The sequence below is a fragment of the Poeciliopsis prolifica genome, unplaced genomic scaffold, assembly GCF_027474105.1.
Source record: "Poeciliopsis prolifica strain line A6 unplaced genomic scaffold, Auburn_PproV2 SCAFFOLD005, whole genome shotgun sequence".
Lineage (NCBI taxonomy): Eukaryota > Metazoa > Chordata > Actinopteri > Cyprinodontiformes > Poeciliidae > Poeciliopsis > Poeciliopsis prolifica.
In genome coordinates this window covers 17,380,381-17,402,041 of record NW_026562380.1, presented here as the reverse complement: position 1 = coordinate 17,402,041, position 21,661 = coordinate 17,380,381, and the positions used below count along the sequence as shown (strand labels likewise).

Here is a 21,661-nt window from a genome sequence, read left to right as displayed (position 1 = left end):
ATACCGGCGTGAGTTGGGCACCGCTGTATGAAGGTTTTAATACGTTTTGAGGTCAAAGCCACAAAAATGTTGCCTGCTACTTAAAAGTTTATTTTAGTGAGATGTAATAGAAGAGTGTGAAAGTAAAAGCGGGGTTTCTGCAGGTTTCACCAACTCAAATTTCAGACTTTTTAGGACCATTATGAATGAAATTTAAGACCTATATCTCTACAGAAACCGTCCAGCCATCGGACGATAAATTTGCACTCACCCATGATGAACTCCAAAAAAGTTTGGTAACTCGCTGTATGTTGGCAACTCCACTGTCTTGAGCCACAGAACTCAATAAAGACTTGTGTGACTCAAACTTTTACCAAAAAGTCCCACAATACGTAGAATGTACGCAATTTAATTTTGTGGTTAACATATTTAAGGACAACTTACTTTTTTTTTTTTTTTTATTAATTTAAGAGATTTTGAGGCCTTAATTTCACATAAACTTAAGACTTTTTATGGATGTGAGGACACCAGGCATCATTGTTAAAAAGGCCGCACGGTTAGTTTCTAAAATGTTTACGACTTTTGAGAGCTTTCCCATCCAACTTTAATTTCTTCTGATTAAATATTTAAGTGAAATATTTATCAGCTTAAGTTGGGGATTTCTTTCTAGCTTCGGCATGCAAATCCTTTCATTTTACATCAAGACTGTGGAACTTTATTGACTTTATTGGGCTGGCTGTCGCACAAAGTGTCTCAAATTAAGATCTTGTATGGAAGATCTAGACCTATGCAGGACTTTAAGGCCTAAAATGAGAATTATTAAGTTTAACTCAACTTTTTAAAGACAGTTTAGAAAGTGCCTTATCCGTCAAGCAGCTGGCTAAATAGGTCAACTAAATAAGATATCAGCTTGCTGTACTTTCAGGGTTAATCTAAGAAGCAACAAGCAATAATGTTGTCGGTGCACTACAGAAATTAACCACTACAAATCTATTTGCTTTGAAAAATTTGAGTGTTTAATTTAAATGTTTGTGCAAGTTCATGTTAAGTAAAGAACCATATAGTATGTCTAGCATTTTAACAGCTCTACTCGCTTGAGTAAGAATAATTGTTGCTCTATTGTTTGACACTGAATAGATAAAAAGTAGGAAGTGGTTTTAGTCAACCGTAACATTCTCATTTCAAGGTTAGCAGCTGATTCTCAACACCAAGCAGCTTCAAACAGACGATGAACGTTTTGGGTGAATACACCAGAAAGGTACAAATCTACACACAAAGTTCAGATTGGACTAAAAAACTTTGAACAAATCAAAGTTTAAATCACAGCACTACCAGGTCAAATTGAAAAGTGTTGCAGAAATTGAAATGTGAGTAAAATCACATGTGGAAAAAAAAAAAGAAAAAAGACAAAAAGTCGGAGATGCATTTGCTGCTTTTTGATGAGAATCGTCACCTCTGGCTATCGGCTAAAAGAACAACCACTCATTTTAAAGGACATTATAAATATTTGACTAGAAAATCATGAGTCAACCGTGCTTAAGATAGCTTACAATTCAACAGTGGTGTAGCTGGACAGATTTGGATTAAATTGAATAAATTTGGACTGGATCATTCTAGTCTGAACATCAGCTTTATTAGCACGACATTTATTGTGTTGGTTTGTTAGCGATATAAACTGAAAACAGGTTATAAAGCTTTAGGCAGTTAACGTTAAAGGATATACACGGCCACAATGAAGAAGAGAAGTTCTGCTTTTATGTGTGTGCATGTCTATTAACAACGCACAAATCAAAAACTGATAAGCGAGGGTATGAAAACCCAAATGTAAAAGGTCCTAAATACAAAGCAACACAAGCCCACCATTCCCACATCCAGGTTGTAAATACTAAAACCTTGTTTTATTACCAACACCCTTCAAACTCAATCTTTATCTGTATTTTTTAAACAGATTCCCTAATAGAACTGCTCAGACCAAAACAGAGATAAACTCTTTGAAGTGTGAAATGTTTGAGCTGCACTTCTTCTCCTGCACTGTTCCGAAAATACACCCTGAAAAGGACGACGAGCCGTTTTAGTTCAAGGCTCTGGGGATCTAGCTGTCAAATACGGACCCTGAGTCTGTCAGAGCCAGATATGGAGCCTTTAATTTCAGAACCTGGCTGGGAGCGAAACCGGTTCCCTCTGGGGGCTGCCGAGAGACGAGCCGGTGGATGTGGCTTTTCAAAAAACGAGAACACCCACCGCGTTCAGACAGCTGTCTTTGCCCCTTTGATCTGAAATTGGATAGTAGAGTTTTAATTTCCAAAAGGCCGGATTATAAAGCAGAATGACAGAAGAAGTCTCCGGTTTTAAACAGCATCTCTCCAGTCTCACCACAGCAGCTCCTCCGACATGAGCAATGCTCGCTCGCTGAAACCCAGAGCTGTTGAGTCCCAGCAAAACAACAACAAAAAATAAAACCCAGCAGTCTTTCCACAGATTTCTTTCCCCTTTGACCTATTGCCGCCTCCGCAAATCGGCAGGATCAGCAGAAACGTCAACGCTCCCCTCTGAAAACCCCTCAGGAGCGCTTCCACTTACTGCACAGAACTCTTCGAAGGATATCCTGCCGTCTCCATCCTTGTCTGCGTTTATAATGGTCTTGTCCACGATCTGCTGGAGCTGCGTGTCCTTCAAGTTGTTGCCCACCATCATCTTCAGCACCTGGAAGAGCTCGCCGTTGGAGATGTAGCCGTCCTTGTCCATGTCGTAAATCCTGAAAGCAACTGCAACATACAACGTGGCGCGAAAAGAAAAAGGGAAAGCACAAGTTAGTCATGTACAATGTTTTACTTACTGTTTAGAAATGCGTCTTTGATGGTAGAGTAAAAAGTCCTGATTAGAAAGGCTAAGCTAAACAGATAAAAAGTCTCCTTTTGAGTAACAAAACAGACACATGGCTTTGTGATAAGATGGCCTGAATTGACCAGATTTACTTACATCGGAGTTTCTGTTCTTTGTCTCCCTTGACGCTGAACTGTGAGACTCCTTCAATAAACTCTGAGAAGATTTAAAAAAAGAAAACTCAGGCTCCACTAGAACATCATAGACATCTTTTACCATTTCTCTACGAAATTCAAAGCTCAATCCAGACTAACATCTGGGAATAATTTCACACAAATATGGCCCAAACATAGAAATGCAGTTTTACTTTTTTACAAATTGCTCATGTTTTTGATTTCCAAACTTTAAAGACTAATTTTTTCACCTAAGTTTCAGTTATGGGACCAAATGTCAAAGGTTTAACAAAGAAATTTAATCGGAATCATTTACTAATAGAATTAAATTTCCTTAGCTGTGTTTTGATATGACTTATTGATAATTTAGCCCACATGTTTCCAGTTAAAAACAAATATATTCTGTAGCTTCAAAAACTGGGTCATGCCCCACTGATTATTGTAAATTTTAACATCCACTGGGGCACTGCAGCCATGATTTGTGCTGTACTAAGGATTTTTTTTTCACCACAAGTAATTCTTCCCTGTATAAACAGAGAATAATAAGTTTTTTTGCCTGTAGACAAATGATATGCATGACAATTTTGCCCTAACTCTTAAGAAAAAAAACAGCACCAAAAGAAATATGGCTAACAAATGTAGTTGTGTTTAAAAATAAAATAAAAAAATACACCCAAAGGTTGAAAAAAAAAACAAAAAAACAAACTGTTGTCCTTTCAAGATGTGGAGTTCTTCCAGACTGATTCTACGTTCAGCCTTCATTTAGCGTTCATAAGAAGACCTGAGACTCTTGAGATGTACAATTTGCATTCTAGGATCCTTTAGCCACAAAAACATGTTAGGCAAACCTTTCTATTTAAACCAAAAACAAATGTTTCAGCCCCTGTAAGCCATATCTGATGATAGATAAAGCTCAAAACAAAGACCAGACCAACATTAGAGCTGAGAATTGGGCATGAAACCCTCCAGGCGGGTCTGTGGCTTACCTTTAAAGTCCACCTCTCCGTTCCCGTCCGTGTCGAATATGTCGATAACCCTCTGCACCAGCGGGTTCTGTTGCAGCTCCGGCAGAGACATGAATTCCTCCACGCTGAGCGAGCCCGAGTTATCTAGGTCGAGTTTCTTAAACCTCTTCCCTAGCCTCTTAATCTCATCAGCATCGACTGAACAAGGAGAAAAAGAAAAGAGACGGACAAAGGATCTGGATGAGACATTGTCCTTGTGGGCATCTGACCAAAGTTCTCGATCATCACAGCACTTATGAGCCGTGATGTGTGAAAGTGTTGGATTGACATTGTGTTGACAGCCTGAACACAAGGAACAAAGAACTGGAGCACCGATCTGAAGACATTTCAAACAGAAACAAAACTAGAGTTTTATGCAAATGATACCCTTGACAAAACCTGCATATCATGAATCTTGCAAGTTTTACAAACGGGTCAATGGCGACCCGACTTAGACAGCCTCAAGCCACAGAACCGCACACACCACAGCAGCTCGTTGTGCTCCTAGCAACTACTGAAAATCAATGTCTTGCTGGACTGCAAACATTAAGAAAAACAAAAATGAGAAGTTCTGCTCTCAACCCAAATCAAGAGATCGTAAAAGGACAAAAAGAAAAAAATAAATAAATGCAAGAAGGATTATAAAATTGTACCTGATTTCTGCAAACTTACAGCCTTTGTTGTCGGTTCATTTTTATTAGTTTGGGTGTTTTTTTCTCCAGCCATGAGGGAAACGCCTCGCCTCTCAGGCCGCTATGCTGAGGAATAAGCCAGGAGTAATCCAGGAGCAATAACGCAGTCTGTTGTTAATTACTGCATAAGCTCATTCACACAGTCACATGATCACACTAGCCATATTACTTTATGTGCTGTAAGCTGGGTTCCTAATGGCACAGATCTTCTAAAAGATAGGTGTGGCCATTTAGTGACATCCATTTTATGACAACAAGGAGGATTGTTCAAAGCTGATATTTTGGCCTCAGCCTTTAGATGTGATTTGAACCAAACGGGAGAGGCTGTAATTGCATGACTCTGCTGTTTTCTGACATGATGCAAGGCAAGGGAGCAGGACGGCGGGTGTGCGTGGTGTCCTGCGTTTCAGCACTCCAGCTACATCAGCTCGATGACTAATCTGCATGTGTTGGAGGAAGGAGAGGAGGAACGAGAGAGGGTGAGAAAGACAGATTGAGAGGGAGAAACTTAGGATGGCCGAAATTGCAATAAACTCAGACTCGGGTGGAAATTTTTTAAAACCGGCACCCGGTCCACAGATCTTTGTGGGTCTCGTTTTTTGTCTGTGTGAATCGTTTTCCTCAATTTGCCTTCAGGTACACGATGTAAGCAGAGCACTGTGTATGAATGTTAGCAGAAGAAGAAGAAGGAAAAAAAAAGGCTTTGCTTTAGGGTTGTGATGATTGGTAACAGTCAGTTTTAGCGGGAATCCAACAATACAAATCAACATTAGCATATCATCCATCTAACATAAGAGAATACATTGAAGAAAGAAAAATGTAAGTATGCATTTATTTTAATACACCAGTAACAGTCACAAAAACATGGTGTGCATGGCACCATCCATTTTAAACCAATCAAAAGTTAAATAGATGCCACCAATATCTCTTTATTTTTATTAGGTTGTAGTCCAATATTTTTTAGTGTTCAATTCTGCAACAATCTGGCTTTTATTTGAAAATCTTTTTTTTTTATCCTGTGCTTCTCCAGCAGTCATGTTCACTAAACTCAGAACCGAAGAAAACTCTTAAAGCAAGTTGTCACCAGGCCCAATAAAATGCTTTTAGGACAATAGAGAAGTAAACCTATCACACTGTTCAGTGGCCTGGAATGACCTCACATTTCCTTTCCCCTGAATGATAATACAGTGTTAGATTATTTGGCAATACATTTTATTAAATGGCTCAAGAGTTTGATAAATATCATAAAGGAGCATTGAGTTCACTGAAATGGAAGAGAAGAGATAAGCTGGGGCCACTGATCCAACAACGTAAATCCTTAAAGGACCAGACCTAAAATAGGAACTATTAAAGAGAGGGTTACTATTTCATCAAAAATAAGATCTATTAAGAACAGGAGCTCAAAAAACATCCTTAACATTTCCAATCAAACTATGGGAAATTTAAGCTGAAAAAACCTGATGAATTCAGTTGGTTATACAACAGCTATTTTAGCTCGTTTCAAATATTTCCTTTGTGCATTTGGTAGTAATTATTATGTGTCGCTCTGCATCTAATTTCCATTAAATTTACACATATAAAACATAACTATTAATAGGAAGAGGTCACCAAATTATTTTAATTCATTCGAGGGCATAAATCCACAAACAAGCACACGCTTTTAAAACGGGCAACTCTTCCCCCGGGGCTGGCTCTGTCCATTAGGCCCGGTTATCGGAGCTGAGCAAGCGGCTCTTCTTTGACACAAAACACTTTCTTATCAGCAGCCTCCCGTTTCCTGTTCACAGCAGATGACACCAGCTTAGCTCACAACAGCTGAGCCTGTACATGGAGTATCAATGTTACAGATACAGATTTAGTATTGTACTGTAAATCAAAGTCATGTTTAGGAGAGCCTGCTGCACAGCCAAACGTGTCCTTTTCCGACCCAAGGTGTGAAGAGGTCATAAGCTTCTCAAGTCCTGGGCATTTAATCTGAAAAGCACTTCTTACCAAATACATACGAAGAGTCTGGGGAGTAAAACTTCAGTCAAACTCACTTTACATATAATATGTAGCGTAGATAACCTGATTAGAGCTGAAGCTATCGATGATTTGAGTAACAGATTATTCTGACGATTTATCAGATAAATAAAACTGGCACACTTCAGATTATTCATTGAATTATTTAGAAATACTTGAACACAATTCAATTGCTTTTTTAAAATAAGAAAAATAAATAAAATTTAATTTTGTCCGGCCCTTTCTGCTTGACTTAATACAGTGTGATAATGATCTGATTATTTCTTGGGATTAACTGATTAAGAATTGATAGCAAAAGGTGCTTAAAAGCAGGGTTTATTTACAGAATTTGTACCAGGGAAAGCTAAAATTATGCCACTTGAGTTCTGGGTTGAACATTGGTTCAGAGATGACATAGGTTGTTTTTATTCTCTTAAATGAAAAGATTATATTCTTACTAGGGTTGTATAATTATATTGATTCTACAATACTTATTGATTTTTTCCACTCTCGGAAGGTATCGATTTTTCATCCGTATGTATTGATACGTTAAACCATAGGAGTCCACAGGCTTATACCGTCTTTTTAACATGTCTGGTTTGTGACGGCGTAGCAGCAAGACTTGTCCTCCCCCAGTCTCACTTTCAACTTGTCAACAGGAGTCGATCACTACGGGGTGAGCCAAAGCCACTCCCCCAGCATCTGGTAGTAAGCAGCTTATGGCCATCAATCAATCAACCAATCAAATTTTATTTGTATAGCACATTTCAGCAACAAGGCATTTCAAAGTGCTTTACATCATAAGCACAAAAACACAAAGTCATGCATCATGGAATAAACAATACGTTGTTACATATTACATTTCAAATCCAATTCTAAACAGGTGTGTTTTTAGTCGAGATTTAAAGGAAGTCAGGGTTTCTGCTGTTTTACAGTTTTCTGGAAGTTTGTTCCAAATCTTTGGTGCATAGATGCTGAAAGCTGCTTCTCCTCTCTTGGTTCTGGGGATGCAAAGCAGAACCAGAACCAGAACCTGAGAGGTCTGGAAGGTTGATACAACAACAGCAGATCTTTGATGTATTGTGGTGCTAAACCGTTCAGTGATTTGTAAACTAACAACAGTATTTTAAAATCTATTCTTTGAGCTACAGGGAGCCAGAGGAGGGACTTTAGAACTGGCTAACCATGGCTAACTCTGGTAGCCAAAGTAGAAAAGCCTTTTTCTACAGGCTGATAATCTTTTCAGATAATTAAATCCAAGTCTATGGAACACAAAATGTCACTAAAATCACTGTCCTTCTAAAATCTTTCAGAAAATCATAAAAGTGCATAGAATCGTATCAAATTGTATCGTTTGCCAAATATAGTAATACATATTGTATCGTGATCAGAATATTGTATATCATATCGTGAGATTATTGAGTCGCTATACTGCTTGTATTCTCCTTTACTGTTTATGACGAACCCAATTCTACGAGTTTAGCCTGAGAAAATGTCATCACTCTGAGCCAAACCAACAGAAAGAAGTGACAATAATCTACATTTTCCACCTAGAAACAAGAAGTTCTTTGCGTTATCTATGAACAGAAGTCAGTTTTCATTCATCAGTGATGTTCATCAATTCTGTCAGATAAACTCAATTCACATTACCACCGTCATGCCTGTAAGCAATTCATAAATCGCCAAAGATGCTTGTTTTTGGATCGTGTGAAGAATTATACACAGAGCCAACAGAATACAGATGGACTTGAACTAACCTTCGAGTACAAACTGGAATACAAAACAACTTGTAACAGGAATCAGAAAGAAGTTACTTCTGTGTATCACTGTTTACATGTGTTAACTCTTGAACATCACGACTTAATAGAGATGAAATGTCTTTTGGAAAAAAGAAAAAAGAAGTATCCCGCTATACTAAAACTAGGGCTCCAAGATAACAGAAAATACTGTGATATTTCAACAAGGGATATGTAAATTCAGCAATTCTGACATAAAATTGTTGAAATGTTAAGATTGTTCACATGTTCTGACAAGTATGTGAAATGCTATTTAGATGAGCAAACAAACTATGACTACAATACTTGGCTTCAATGAACAATAACAAATGTTTCTGAGAAAATAAAAACTGTTCCCTTTCCCTTAAAATAACTTCAGCAACTTGGCTACATACTATTAAAGCCCACCATTATTTTGTTTTTAAAGTTAATGAAAACCTTTAGGTCAGCTGGTACAATAAATAAATATGTAAATCAAATATACCCACAAAGTAGGTCTTTTAAATCTAACCGCTGTCTTTTAGTGCAACACCATCAGCTCAGAGATGTACGAAAGCACACCATGAGAAAGAAAAGAAGAAAATATAAAGAGCTACAACATGTCTGATGCAAATTTTGATACAGCTATTGAGTGGAGAACATCTGAGCACAGCAGCCAGATCCCTTATTGATGTCAGAAGCTGCCAAGAGTGTAGGTACATGTATTATTCATGGCAGCAAAGACGACTGCCTTCTCACAGCATGAGTCCCTTCTCAGTCTCAATCCAACCAGTCTCATGTCTGCCAGCATCAGAGAACCACGTGGCAGCCAGCTCAGCCAAGAAGAACTCATCATTACGGCACTGGATGTGGAGCGTTTTACGACACCACTAAGTTTTCAGGCTGGTTTCTTGTTTTGGTGTTAGCAGGACTGAAAATATCCCTCGAATGACCACTGCAAAAATGTGGAGGTAAACTCTGACTGTGACGATTATTTTCGTAATCAATTATTCTCCGTCAGGCGATTAATCAAACAAAATATGGACACATTCTTCAGATCTTTGTATTTAACCACTTAATCACTAAATTAGTTGACAATCATTTCAAGAATTCAGTAATCACAATTAAGCGCTTCAGCCTTATGTCTGTCTGTGGTTGATTCATATTATACAACTAGATATTTCACTTGTCATGTTATTGATTTTTGTGTACATGAATGTGATAGAGGACGACCAAAGATGAGAGGAAAATCTGACCACAATCTGGTGGGGCCATGAATGTGGGACAAGATGAAGATGCTTTGTGCTAAACTGAGTTAGCTTAGCACAATATTGAAACATCATAAAAAACACTTTTTTTTTGTTTTGTTTTTGAAAAGGCTGCTTTTCTAGTGCACTTAGTATTTACTGTGTAACAATCATCATGCTAAAACAAACGTAGACATGAGGCACTAAAGAGTCAAATGAAAGATCTGGAGTCATGCAAACCACAGGTGGAGCAGCTCAAAGGCTCTGAGCCTCACTAGAAAAACAACAGCAATTGGAAGGAAATAAAGTCGAGAGAAATCCGGGATTTATGATGTTGTGTCAAAGTCATGAAGAATACAGGAGATTTATTAGGATTATTGACCGACATGCCGTTTCATTCAGGTACCACAAAACTGGGGTTTCAAGTTTCTCTCCCTATCCAGTGCTGTCAGCGTCTTCAATACCTTATGAGAACAAAACTCTTTACTACAAACACTCAGAAAAACTAGATCTCAGCTCACTCTTTAGCTTTTTCACAATCAAACTGACCTTGAACCAGATCAATCAAGGTGAGAAACCACAACTGCCTGCAAATAGCAAGAATCTGCTAATACGAGACGCCCTTTAACAACGATTAAAACTGCTTATTTTAATAAACAACAAGTAGCTTAAAAAGCTTTAATATGCCCAGAGGAAATCGTCATAGCACTGCCACAAATGATAACATCGATTGCCTTCCTTATCTCTGCTCCTTTAGTTCCAGCCAATCAGCTCCAAGTAAAATAAATGGCACCCGTTGACTCAGCAGCCAATAGCATGTCCAATAGCAATTTTCTGAATTTTGTCTACCCAACCTGCATTTTTCAAAAGGAAAATCAGGTCTTTATTTTTTTTTTGCTATGAAACCTCTCTGTCTAAAACGAAAAAAAAAAAAAATGTCACAGAGAATAATTTACAATCTGGTCACCGACATCTTCAACAGGAAGCCAATTAGACTGAATACAAGTGTGGAAATGATTGCCATGATACACTTTTATTCATTTGATTTATTTTTTTACACAATTTATTTTGCATCACTGGAGCTCAATAAGTAGTTTTGTATTTGCATTTTAAATATTTAGGTCTGACATAAGCAAAATACCTAATGGAGAAACGCAGTGTTAAAATGCCTTGCATGTACAGTATTAGTTCATATTTCACAGTCATCAATTCAACAACATACTATAAAAGGAAAAAGAAAGTGGCAAATATAGTAGAACTGCATCATAGCTGACATTTTCATGTTTAAGAGAAGAAAACATGAAAACTGATTCGACATTAAGTGCATGTATGCATTATGTATGCAAGTTCTTCCTACTGTGTGATCAACGTAAGCTCAAAGTCTTTCTATTGTCAGGGTTAGAAGTAAGTCGGCACTCCTGCTGAATGCAGAGAAAATCCTACAAAAGTTGTTTGAAGTTAAAGCTTCAAATAACTTCTAGTAACGACAACAAGAAAAAAAGTGCAGTCTGAATTTTACAGACAGCTGTGTTCCTGCAGAAAAGTCTGATGAAAAGGTGACAACTAAATGTGAGAGCCAAGAAAGGTAGGAGATGTTCTGTGATTTTTTTTTTTTGTTGCAACACCTGCTACAGAAAAAAAGAAAAAAAAAAATCAAAGCAGGAGGGGGTTAAGAAGAAAGTGACTAATACGGTAGTATGCATTTGTGGTCTGCTGTTGTCTCGTTTCCTTGGTTTTTACTGAGAAATGAGAGGCTCAATGATTCGAGACGCAAAATGGACCCCACAGTTAATCGCAAACCTCCTACATAAAGCTGAGGAGAAAGACGGATGTGATTTTCACCTCAGCGTAAGAATTCACACTTCAGCCACACACGATGGCATTATGATGCCTCAACATGTATAAACTGTCAAGTGTAGAAACAGAAAAAGACATGCATGTTAAGATATCTTGCATTATAAAGTGTCTGTTATGAAACAGGATAGAATGCTGCGTTTAAAGCCTTGATTTTATTTAGTGCTAAGAGAAGAAATGGGAACGGTTTGCATCATCAGAGGCTCCTCACAACGCCATGCTAATGAGCAGCTCTGAGGGACACCCGATGTAACTGTGAGATGATTATGATAATCTCATATAGTCTAACACGGAGCGCGCACACACGCACACACACACACACACACACGCTTTCATAAATGCTGTATGCACCCACAACAGTGTTACTAGGCAACGGGAACCCATTAGCCCCCAAGGTAGCCCACATCCACATGCAGACACACACTGAAAAGGAACACTTAAACAATTGTTCAGAAGGGGAATGCATGAAAACACGTAATATATATATAATTATATATATCCACAGAGAGAGAGCGAGCACCGGTCTCTGAGAATGAGTCGTTTTTTTACTGAATTATTATATTATTATAAAAGCGACGTCAGTAACATGACGAAGACCCCTGCAAGTCGTCTGGCTGATAAGTTACATCCCGAATCAGCAAGATAACCCTGAAACAGCCGAGCTATTCGAGGCCCAAGCGCTGCAAAGCAGAACCCAGAAAATCGATTCGTTTCCACTATCTGAGTGATATATATATATATATATATTTTTTTTTTAACTCATTGTTCCAAAAAGCGTCATTAATGATTGCGTCCTCCTAAGCATGCTAAGCCCTTAAACAATTCACCCTGCACATTGATGGAGACATGTGACTCCATTAGCGGCCAGCCGGCCTGAATCGAGACGGGCGTTGGAAAGAAGAAGCAACATGGAAGCTGCAGTGTGACTGAAAATAACAGACTTGTTCTGTGTGGCTTTCCAGGCAGCCAAGATGAGGCATGACGGTGGGTAAACATGAGAAGGTTACATGCACAGCCCAGTAATTACATGGGTTTGACACATGACACTGAGCCAATTAGCATAATGGGGTTGGGTTGAGTAAACGAGGGTGTAGCAATCATACTGAAGGACACAAAGACAGGATATAATATACACAACATACTTGTCAAAATTGACCATTACAGACTAGATTTTTTTATTTATTTTTTTACAGCCCAAAATCTACATTTAATTGGGTTTTCTTACATGTGTGTTTGTTTGAAAGTCAGATTTTAACTCAAACTGAATCTATAATAATAAATCTGGACTAAATCGTCAATATACCTTCGTGTTATTGGTAGAAGTTCACAAAAAATGGAGTTGGATGCTTTGTTTGACATCTAAACTTAAAAATGTCAGATTGTAACTCATCTGAAAGGAATTAAAAGGCTGAAAAAGGATATGAGAATGCCCTTTGACCTTCAAAACAGAGCATTTTATCTCCAGGCTGGCAATTGACAGAATCTAAACTTCTAATGTTGAATACACAAAACGACTCGTTTTTATACAAATCTTATTTGGACTTTGAATTACTAATTTTATGAGAACTATAACACAAAACCAAAAAATTATCCAAGCTTTTTTTCTTACTCAAATGATGTCTCATAATTGTAAAATGCTGTCGAGTAAAAACATGTTTTTGTTTCGTTACCATGACCATGTTCTTGCTATTAAAAAAAATACAATAAACAATTCTTGTAGCCAGGACCTAATACTCCATCGTACAACTCAAAAGAAAGAGTTCAAATTCAAACCAAGCGACTGGCTTAAGTTGGCTTGAACTGAGCAGACCCTGGATTTCAGAATCAGGCCATTTCTGAGGCTAAAAAAAGCAACTAACACACAAACACACACCCTGCCACATTAACTAAGTCTTATCTGACACAGGCCAGTGATGACACCAGGCTGTATAACCTGGATTGCATACAACAGCTCCGGCACTTTGTGCATTAGGCTGATTGTGCCGCCTGCTCTGATAACATACAGTTTGCTTGCATGGGCCGAACTGAGGACACAGCAGGGCACAACATTGATGGTGTGTATTTATAGCAGTTCCATCACCAGAAAACCCCCAACTCTCCACCCCCCGCTCAGTCGGCGGCTCTCCCCCACCCGCCCTCAGGGAAACCCCTAGCAACAAGGAACTCCAACAAGCTGCCTGCTGTTTTATTTTTATTTTGGATGGCCGCAGCCCGAGCCGCAGTGGTTCTGAAGCGCGCTGCTGCGTTTCTGTCAAAGCACCGTGCATTTGTGAGTGGGCATGCTTTTAAGCAAAGTGTGTGCTGGAAATGTGTGGAGGTGCGTCTTTTATGCCAAAATATGCATGTTTTTACTAGTGGGCTATTAAATTCTGTCAGTAAGGGTACAAGTACTGTGCCGGCAAAGTTTCCCTCCTCCCACTTTTTACATAAATCAGTCAAATCGAGGTGAAGCGCAAAGAAAATATTCACGTTTATCTGGTGGACATCAATACACAGAGCTGAGAAGGGAGTGACTGACGGCGAGAATTTATTGGTGAATGTCATTTTAAGAGCGGTAACCTGCAAAGACAAATTTCTCTAACTTGTTGAAGTTCACAGTCAGGGCCCGCCTATCTGAGCAGTTGGGAAGTTGAATAGCTGTTGATTAGTGAGGCAACCAAAATGGTCAATGACAAAGACCAGGATATAGGGGTTATTGTATTATCATTTATCACTAAATATTTTGATGCCACAAATTCCAATTAATGATGTTTTGAACCCCCTAAACTGTCCACATTATCATGACCAATAGTTTTTTTTTTTATTTTCTCCACCGTTTGTTCATTGAAAAGCATCAGTAAATACCAATGAATTTGAAAATACAGCTACTTTGTGAAGCTTAATGACACAAATCACTTATTTACGTGACTAGTAGGTATATTTTTCAAGATTAATATTTGTGTTTATAGGGCTATAATTGCTGTGTCTTCCAGTCACACTTCCCTAAAAAAGAAGTAATCTATAGTTATTGTCACTTAATGTTATCTCAACAGTACCACAAAATATTAAGTTCATTTTGCCCATCTCCATAAGAATTTTCAAAAAACAAGAAAGATTAGAGAAAGATCCATACTAATATGTAAAAATTATGCAACGGACACCTTCAGTATTTACGTGTTTGGAACTCAAAGAGATCCATAATCACCCTCTAAATAGGAAGATGTTAAAATTTGGTGTTTTTATTTTATTTGCTAAATTTGGAGTAGCTATTTCCAGACTCATACTGAACATTTAAGAACATGGTGTCATGGCACGTGGCTAGTTGCTGGAGTTACAGCAAAGCTCATGGAGAGAGAGAGAAGAATACACATAATAAAAAAATAAAACTTCAAAGCAGAATGGTCAGACTTGATTGGTTGAGTGTTCAGTCATGCCTCATTTGAATCCCCCCCTCCTCTCTGTGGCGCCCTAATCCAGAGGGATGCCTGGGAGGCCAGACCGGCCAAGGTCCTGTCCCCCACTAAGTATGGACAAGCTAGAGTGTTGTCCTCTTCAAAGCCCTGCTCATTTTACCAAGACATATCACTCTCAAAAAGTTAGGAAAACATTTGCACATTCTGCAATGTTAGAAGCACAAACTTCAACAGATTATATTTGTAAATGACGTGATGGACCAACACAAAGAGCATTGATGCGAAGCAGAAGGAAAGCAAAATGAATGGCTTTCAAATATGTCAAGTAAATGTTTGTGTGAATATGCTTTTAGCCCCCGAAGCACACACTATGTGCTGATGTTGCTAAGAGAGCATCTACAGACTAAACATATTACTCGTTAAACTTTGAGACAGCAATGTGGAATTTATGACTAGACTTTGACTGGAACTTTCTTACACACTGATCCGGCTTGATCTCCACTGTAGCTCAGTTTGCGAGTTTTGTATCACTGTCCTGTTTTAAGGTAAACCATTGCCAACGTTTCAAGTCTTTTATAGCTGCCAACAGGTTTTCTTTTAGGATTGTGGTTTCTGCAGGTTTCGCCAACTCAGATTTAAGACTTTTTTAACACCACTAAGGACGGAATTTAAAACCTATAGATCTCAAAAGACCTATACAAAATTTGTCCAACCAAGTGACAATAAATTTTACTCAAGATAGATGCAGAAATGCTGGCTTGCTAGTTTGCAAGCAAGAGTATGTAAGCAGTGAGTCATGCACTGCAATGAAGATGTTTGCGTGTGACCAAAACATTCACTTGACAGAAAAGTCCCGCTTGAAAGGAATACATTGAATAAACACAATTAAATAGTCCTGCTAAAACAAATTTTAAGATCAGTTATTAATGTATTTAAGGCCAACCTACATTTCTCAATGATTTTAAGGCATTAATTTTGGATAGATTAATTTAAGACTTGTATTAATTCAACTTTAGCTTCATCCATTGTCCCATCAACTCTGGCAGGTTGCCCCAATCTGCTGGGGAGATTGAGGTAACCTGTCGGCAAGTGACAGACACATCGCCTAGAAAGAGAAAATGATAAAAATGTGAGATCACCTAAAACTACAATAAAAAAAAAAAAAAAAAAAAAAACGGTTCAGGGCGTGTAGTGCAAAACAGAATACAAGTTTCACAATAGCATGTTGTGAAACACCTCAGAAGGAAACGTCCACTACATGCATTGAGCTCATCTTGGCTGCTCACAGCTGACATTTTGATTCTCTTTGGAAAAAAACCCAAAGTGTTTGTTAGTACAGAAATTAGCTTGCCACAAGGAAACATATTTTGATTAACATCGCATGTTGTGTTCGAGAATAAAGTGAAAAAATTTAAATATGATTATCGGTTCTTACACATGGTATATTTTATTTTTAAAAAGTATTTTCATACATCAAACCAGAGACTTCAAGTAAAAAAAGGCAGATTTGATTTTACTAATGCCTCAACTTAAATTAGCTTTTTAAGTTAACATGAATCTTTATTTCTCATTTGTTTTTACATTTTAAAAAAGTTTTTTTTACACTTCAAACTAAAAGTGATGTTTTTCTGGCATTGCATTTTAAATAGTCAAATATCTTCCTATTAAAGTGACCAAACAGTGTTTTTCGCTACCATTTTCTCTTTCACATGTTTCCTTTACTAAATTAAGTAGGTACTACACAGCAATTGTCAGAATAATCAATAGATTCATTGATTAATAACGTCACAATTTGCGTTAAATTTCTCAACAGTTTTACAACAGACGTTTCTGTGTGTTGTTTGGGTCTTCATAATCGAGCTTTGTTTAACAAATGTTCTCCAATACTCTGAAACCTTCAACGATAAAATGTAGATTTTTAAATAAGTGGTATGAATAATTCTGCACAGTATGTGGCATAAGTCTATCATGAAAGTTGAGTTTCATAAATCCCAAAGCTACAGGAAATAAAAAACAAAACAACTTTGAATATATAGAACCATAACAAAAAATAAATAAATAAACGAAACTTAGCTCCTTTGCTCTGATCAATATTACAGCATAAGATTACCATTTGAGAAAATATAGGATGTTTTTCCACACTTCTGCCTCCTACATGCCTTTTAAAACTGTCTCTGCAGCTATGTTCAAAGCCCTGATGTAAAAATTACTGATGGTGTGAATGACTGATGAGGTCAATCTATACCGAGTCGCAGTCCCCAAAGACCACCTACACTGTATAGGCACCAGCCACCATCTGCATGCTCATTAAAACACATGCAGCGGTGGAGCCTTTAAGCTGGTTATTACCAATATTAAACTGTAAAGAGTGTATTCTGCAGCACAAAGAGGATGCTTCAATAAAAACAGATGCATTACAGATGAATGTAAATTGTTCAAACCCATGTGCAAATTCAATAATGGGGAATAAGCAAATTACCCAAGGAAAAAAAAAGCAAATAGGATTTTATCCAAACTCAATACCAAATTGTATTTTCAACAACCTCAAAATTATAAGATCACACAATTACAAATGAATTGTTTCAGCAGTGCTTGAAGGAGGATCCCATTAGATGCCTGGACTCTTGACTGGAACATTTCACTGCATGTTAGGAATATGTTAAAAAAAGAAAAAGAAAAAAAAAAGGCATAAAAATTCAGGATGCCATTAAATTGCCAAAACAAGAAAAATGGTTCAAAAGGTTTCTGAAAATCCCCTAAAGAGTTACCTGGAAGTGGCAGAAAGAGGGAGAGAAGGAAACACTGACTGATTAGTTCTGTAGCAAGACTTAATGCCAGAAGGGAAGCATGGCGATGGCCCAGTGATGCTCTGTGGCTGAATTCAAGGGAATGAAAGATGTTTTGCTCATTGGTGAGGTGCAAAAACCCAGAACTAAACATTGTCATCATGAAGGGATTGAATAGTTTCAGTTTAGAAAACTCTTTTTGATCGATTACAAATAATAAATCAATTGTTGATTTATTTCCAACTACACCAATTCTATAGCCAGAAATCGGTATAATTGGTCAATTATAGACTTAGAAGGTAAAGGTTGCGCAAAAGAACAAATGCATTTAATTTACTCAACAATTTTGTGCCTCAATATATAAAAAAATGCAAAAGTAAAAGAACACCGTTTGCTTTCAACATGGTGGCAAAATGCACATCATCATCTGGATCCATGATGATCAACAATAAAACAATATTACATTAGCTTGTGCGCTCTGCAGATACTGAGCAAAGTGTCAGTTTGCTGTGTGAAGTTACATAACAACTGGAGCAGGCAAAGACAGGAAGGTTGCCTTCCATATCTAAACCAAAAGAGATTTAACATAATGGAAAATTTCAGTACCAATTCATATCCGAGTTGATTTGTTTTTGCTTTTTTTTTTAAAAACCATGACATTTACTCAATAAACTATTCTAAAAGAAAACTAAGCTAATAAAATGCTACTAAAGTTAATCATAGTTACATAGACCATAGTTACATAGACCATAAGATCGCAAAATGCACACACAAAGAACTGCTTGTGCTGTAATAAACATCAGCTCATTCTTTAAACACCCTGCATTCAAGCTCCCTTTGCTAATAATACCTGAGGTGACAGACGCATCGATATGAGCATTTGGGCAGATGTTAATATCTGATATTAATATTGTTATGTTGACCTTAATGCAAATGTTAAAGTCAATCTGTTATGCAGAGGAACTGAAGGCATTAAAAGTAAAGGGATCAATAAAGTCAAGTCTAAGTCTAAGTCTAAAGAAGCGGTAAGCTGGTCAAGAAAAGAAAAACTGTAATAAAACTATATATGAATATCTTAAGTATTCATAAAAAATGTTCCTTTTGTCCCAGAAAAACCAAATTATTTATAATCTATCCCTTCAGAAAAAAACAATGGAAGCTGTAAATATTATTATAAATGATAAATAAATAAGAAGCAAAGAATAAAAGTACTTACAATGTGAGCACATCTCCAGGGGGTAACTGGCTTCATTTCCCTGAGAAATGAAGAAAGACAAAGTTAGCCAAAATAATACTGAAAGTTAAGCTCTTAGTTCAAACAATACACTTTCATTTTATACATTTTTTGCCTCTTCTCTTGGTGTTCAAGATGCAAAAACCTCAGGTTTAATTAAGGTGCTTAGACTGGTTGATGTTGAAGCAACCACATGCCCGGCTGATTTCACAGCTCATTTGGTAAGCCTTGGTACACTGAACCATGCAACAAAAGGGGAACCTTTGCTGCGCACCAAAGATTGATGAACAGGCTGGTAATATTTCTTGATAAAAAAAGAATAATAACAAAAGATGGGGTGTACAGTTCAAAACATTTTATAGATTTGGACTCTATAATAGGATACAAACTAAAGTCAAACAATGGAGAGCAAAGTTTTATATGGTGTGAATATAGTGTGAGAAGTTATTTCTTCAGTTTCAGATAGTTTGCTTCTGCTCTAATTAGGTTCCCTGAGGGTACTTTTTCATCATCACTTCCCTATTAAAACCACAGAAACATGAAACTCTAATCTGAGTTAGTCACTTAGATAAAGAAATATAAACTTTTCTTTTTAATCAACGAATAATCACTACAGCTGCTTCATCATTCCAGCTTTTTTCTACATGAAAATATACATTTTTGTGGCAATTGTGTCAGAAAAACAATCACGCACAGTCGAATTTGGTAAAAATAGCTCCAACAAGTCTGATAAGAATACAAATAATGTGTTTACCACACTATGTTATCTTTTCCCTGCAGTTTAATTAAATTATCTCAATGAATGTGCCACTATTAACACATCCTATGGATATACTACACCAAGGTTATTGTGCCAGCTCAGTGCAACGTGAATTGGCAATGTCCCATTTCTGTAACAATGCTACACAACTGCCATCTGCTTTGGAATATTTTGCATACAAGACAAACATTCAATTATTTTCTAACATCCATCTCATCATTATGGGATGGATTAAGGCAAACTTTACAAGTCTTTTGTTTTCAGAAAATACAATTTTCAAATAGTCATTAAATTGTGCAAGTAGATAAAAAATCTTTTCCATTTTACAACAAGTAGCAGTAAATGGATTTCCCCCACAGTTTTATCTGGAAAAACCCAAAACGATATGACTTCGAAACCACAGCCACGTGAAACTATGCACTCATTATTTTTGAAAACATTAACTGTCAATGTTGATCATGTGTGCAATTTCTTATCAAAAACAAAAAATCTAACAGTTTTGAATACATTTGTAAGATGGATACGGTACATTAATGCTAATAGCGTCTTTGTTAGAAAGCTTTGCTGATAAGATTCTTCGTATTCAGACAGGTTCTAACAGGTTTGTGGTTGTGCTGAAAGGTGATTATCATTCCAGCCCTTTGGCATTTTGAAACCATTAAGTCTTCTGCGATGCAGAGTTTGCTATCAATTAATCTGAAGTGCCTTAATGCATCTTTCAATACATTTTAACAAATGCAACTGCTTAAAACCTCTTGACTGTCATGAGAACACCAGCGTCCCCATGAACCCAATGACTTCCAGGTAGATGTGTTTGGGGTTTTCGTTATGGGGTTATGAATTGATGGTTTTTCAAAGCCAAGTACTTATACTGAACCCAAGACCGAGGCTCTCGACAGAAATAACGTCTTCGTGAAATTCTGGCTCACGTTCAACCTCCACATCAGCAGCATTCCCATTACTTTCAACTGCAGTGTCAACTACAGTAGTTGAGACCAAACACTTTTGTGGAAGCCAATGAGAAAAGCCTTTACTAAAGTGGTAGAATTGATGGGATGCATTCCCGAAGCCAAGTAAAAGATCCAACAGGCCAGGGAGCAATCGATCACTCCTCCAAGGAATGCCAAAGCAAATTTCTATTTGCCAAATTTGCAACAAAGTTGAACGTTTCTATCGGTCAAGTCTAAAGAATGACAACATTTTTGCTTCAAGACATCAGTGCCCCACTTCAGCTGAACAGTCTTTTGATCAATTTTACTCAATGACACAATCAAAGTTAGAACCAATGTAAATGCCAAAGCAGTTCAAATAAACAAGAACAGAGTCAAAAAGTTGTCATGTCAGCTTAACGCTGTGCTGTAACAAAGAGGAAGGGCTTGCCACACATAAGTTGAGGTATTTTAAGAGCGACAAGGAGAACGAAGTGAGACGGGATTAACCAGGAGAGCGCCTTAGCATTTGACACCCTAAAGGGAGAGTGGAGTCAGCGCAGAGATCAATGGTTGATATGTACAGTTATCCTCTGAAATTGCTTCACATTGGCTGAGCTCAGCCAATTCAAGAGAGGAAATTTTTGGAGTAGCTCGACCCGTGCAGCACAGCACCACTAGTATCACATTTGGGTGTCTTTTTGTCATCGCTGCCCTGTCATAGTGGCAATGTGATACTTTATTGAACTGAACCGGGAAAAGTCCTTAGGTTTGTTATTTTCTCCCTGATGTAGAGCTCAGTGAGCTACAATATGCTACATTTCTACAGGAACTACGGATGAACTCTTACAAGGGAAGAGCACCAAGAGTGATTCATTATACATCATCATGTAATTTTAATAAAGCTTCAATCATAACCTAAAAAAAACACAGAGGATAAACAAACATTGGGTAGCTTGACTCTTAACTACAACCCAGACTTTCATTCTTGTTTAAATGCAAACTGCAGGGTCTCTGCAGGTAAAGAGACTTA

The 21,661-nt window shown here is 37.5% G+C and overlaps 1 protein-coding gene across 1 annotated transcript in view; it reads right to left on the bottom strand.

Moving 5' to 3' along the window:
• Positions 1-21,661, bottom strand: part of LOC129359663 (calcineurin subunit B type 1) — a 32,021-nt gene that overhangs the window by 2,673 nt on the left and 7,687 nt on the right. Inside the window, exons 2-5 of the mRNA XM_055029447.1 lie at positions 18,922-18,961; positions 3,962-4,138; positions 2,959-3,018; positions 2,560-2,744 (exon numbers count right to left, since the gene is read on the bottom strand). Of these exons, the coding sequence (XP_054885422.1) occupies positions 2,560-2,744; positions 2,959-3,018; positions 3,962-4,138; positions 18,922-18,961 (462 nt within the window). The remainder of the gene's footprint in view (positions 1-2,559; positions 2,745-2,958; positions 3,019-3,961; positions 4,139-18,921; positions 18,962-21,661) is intronic.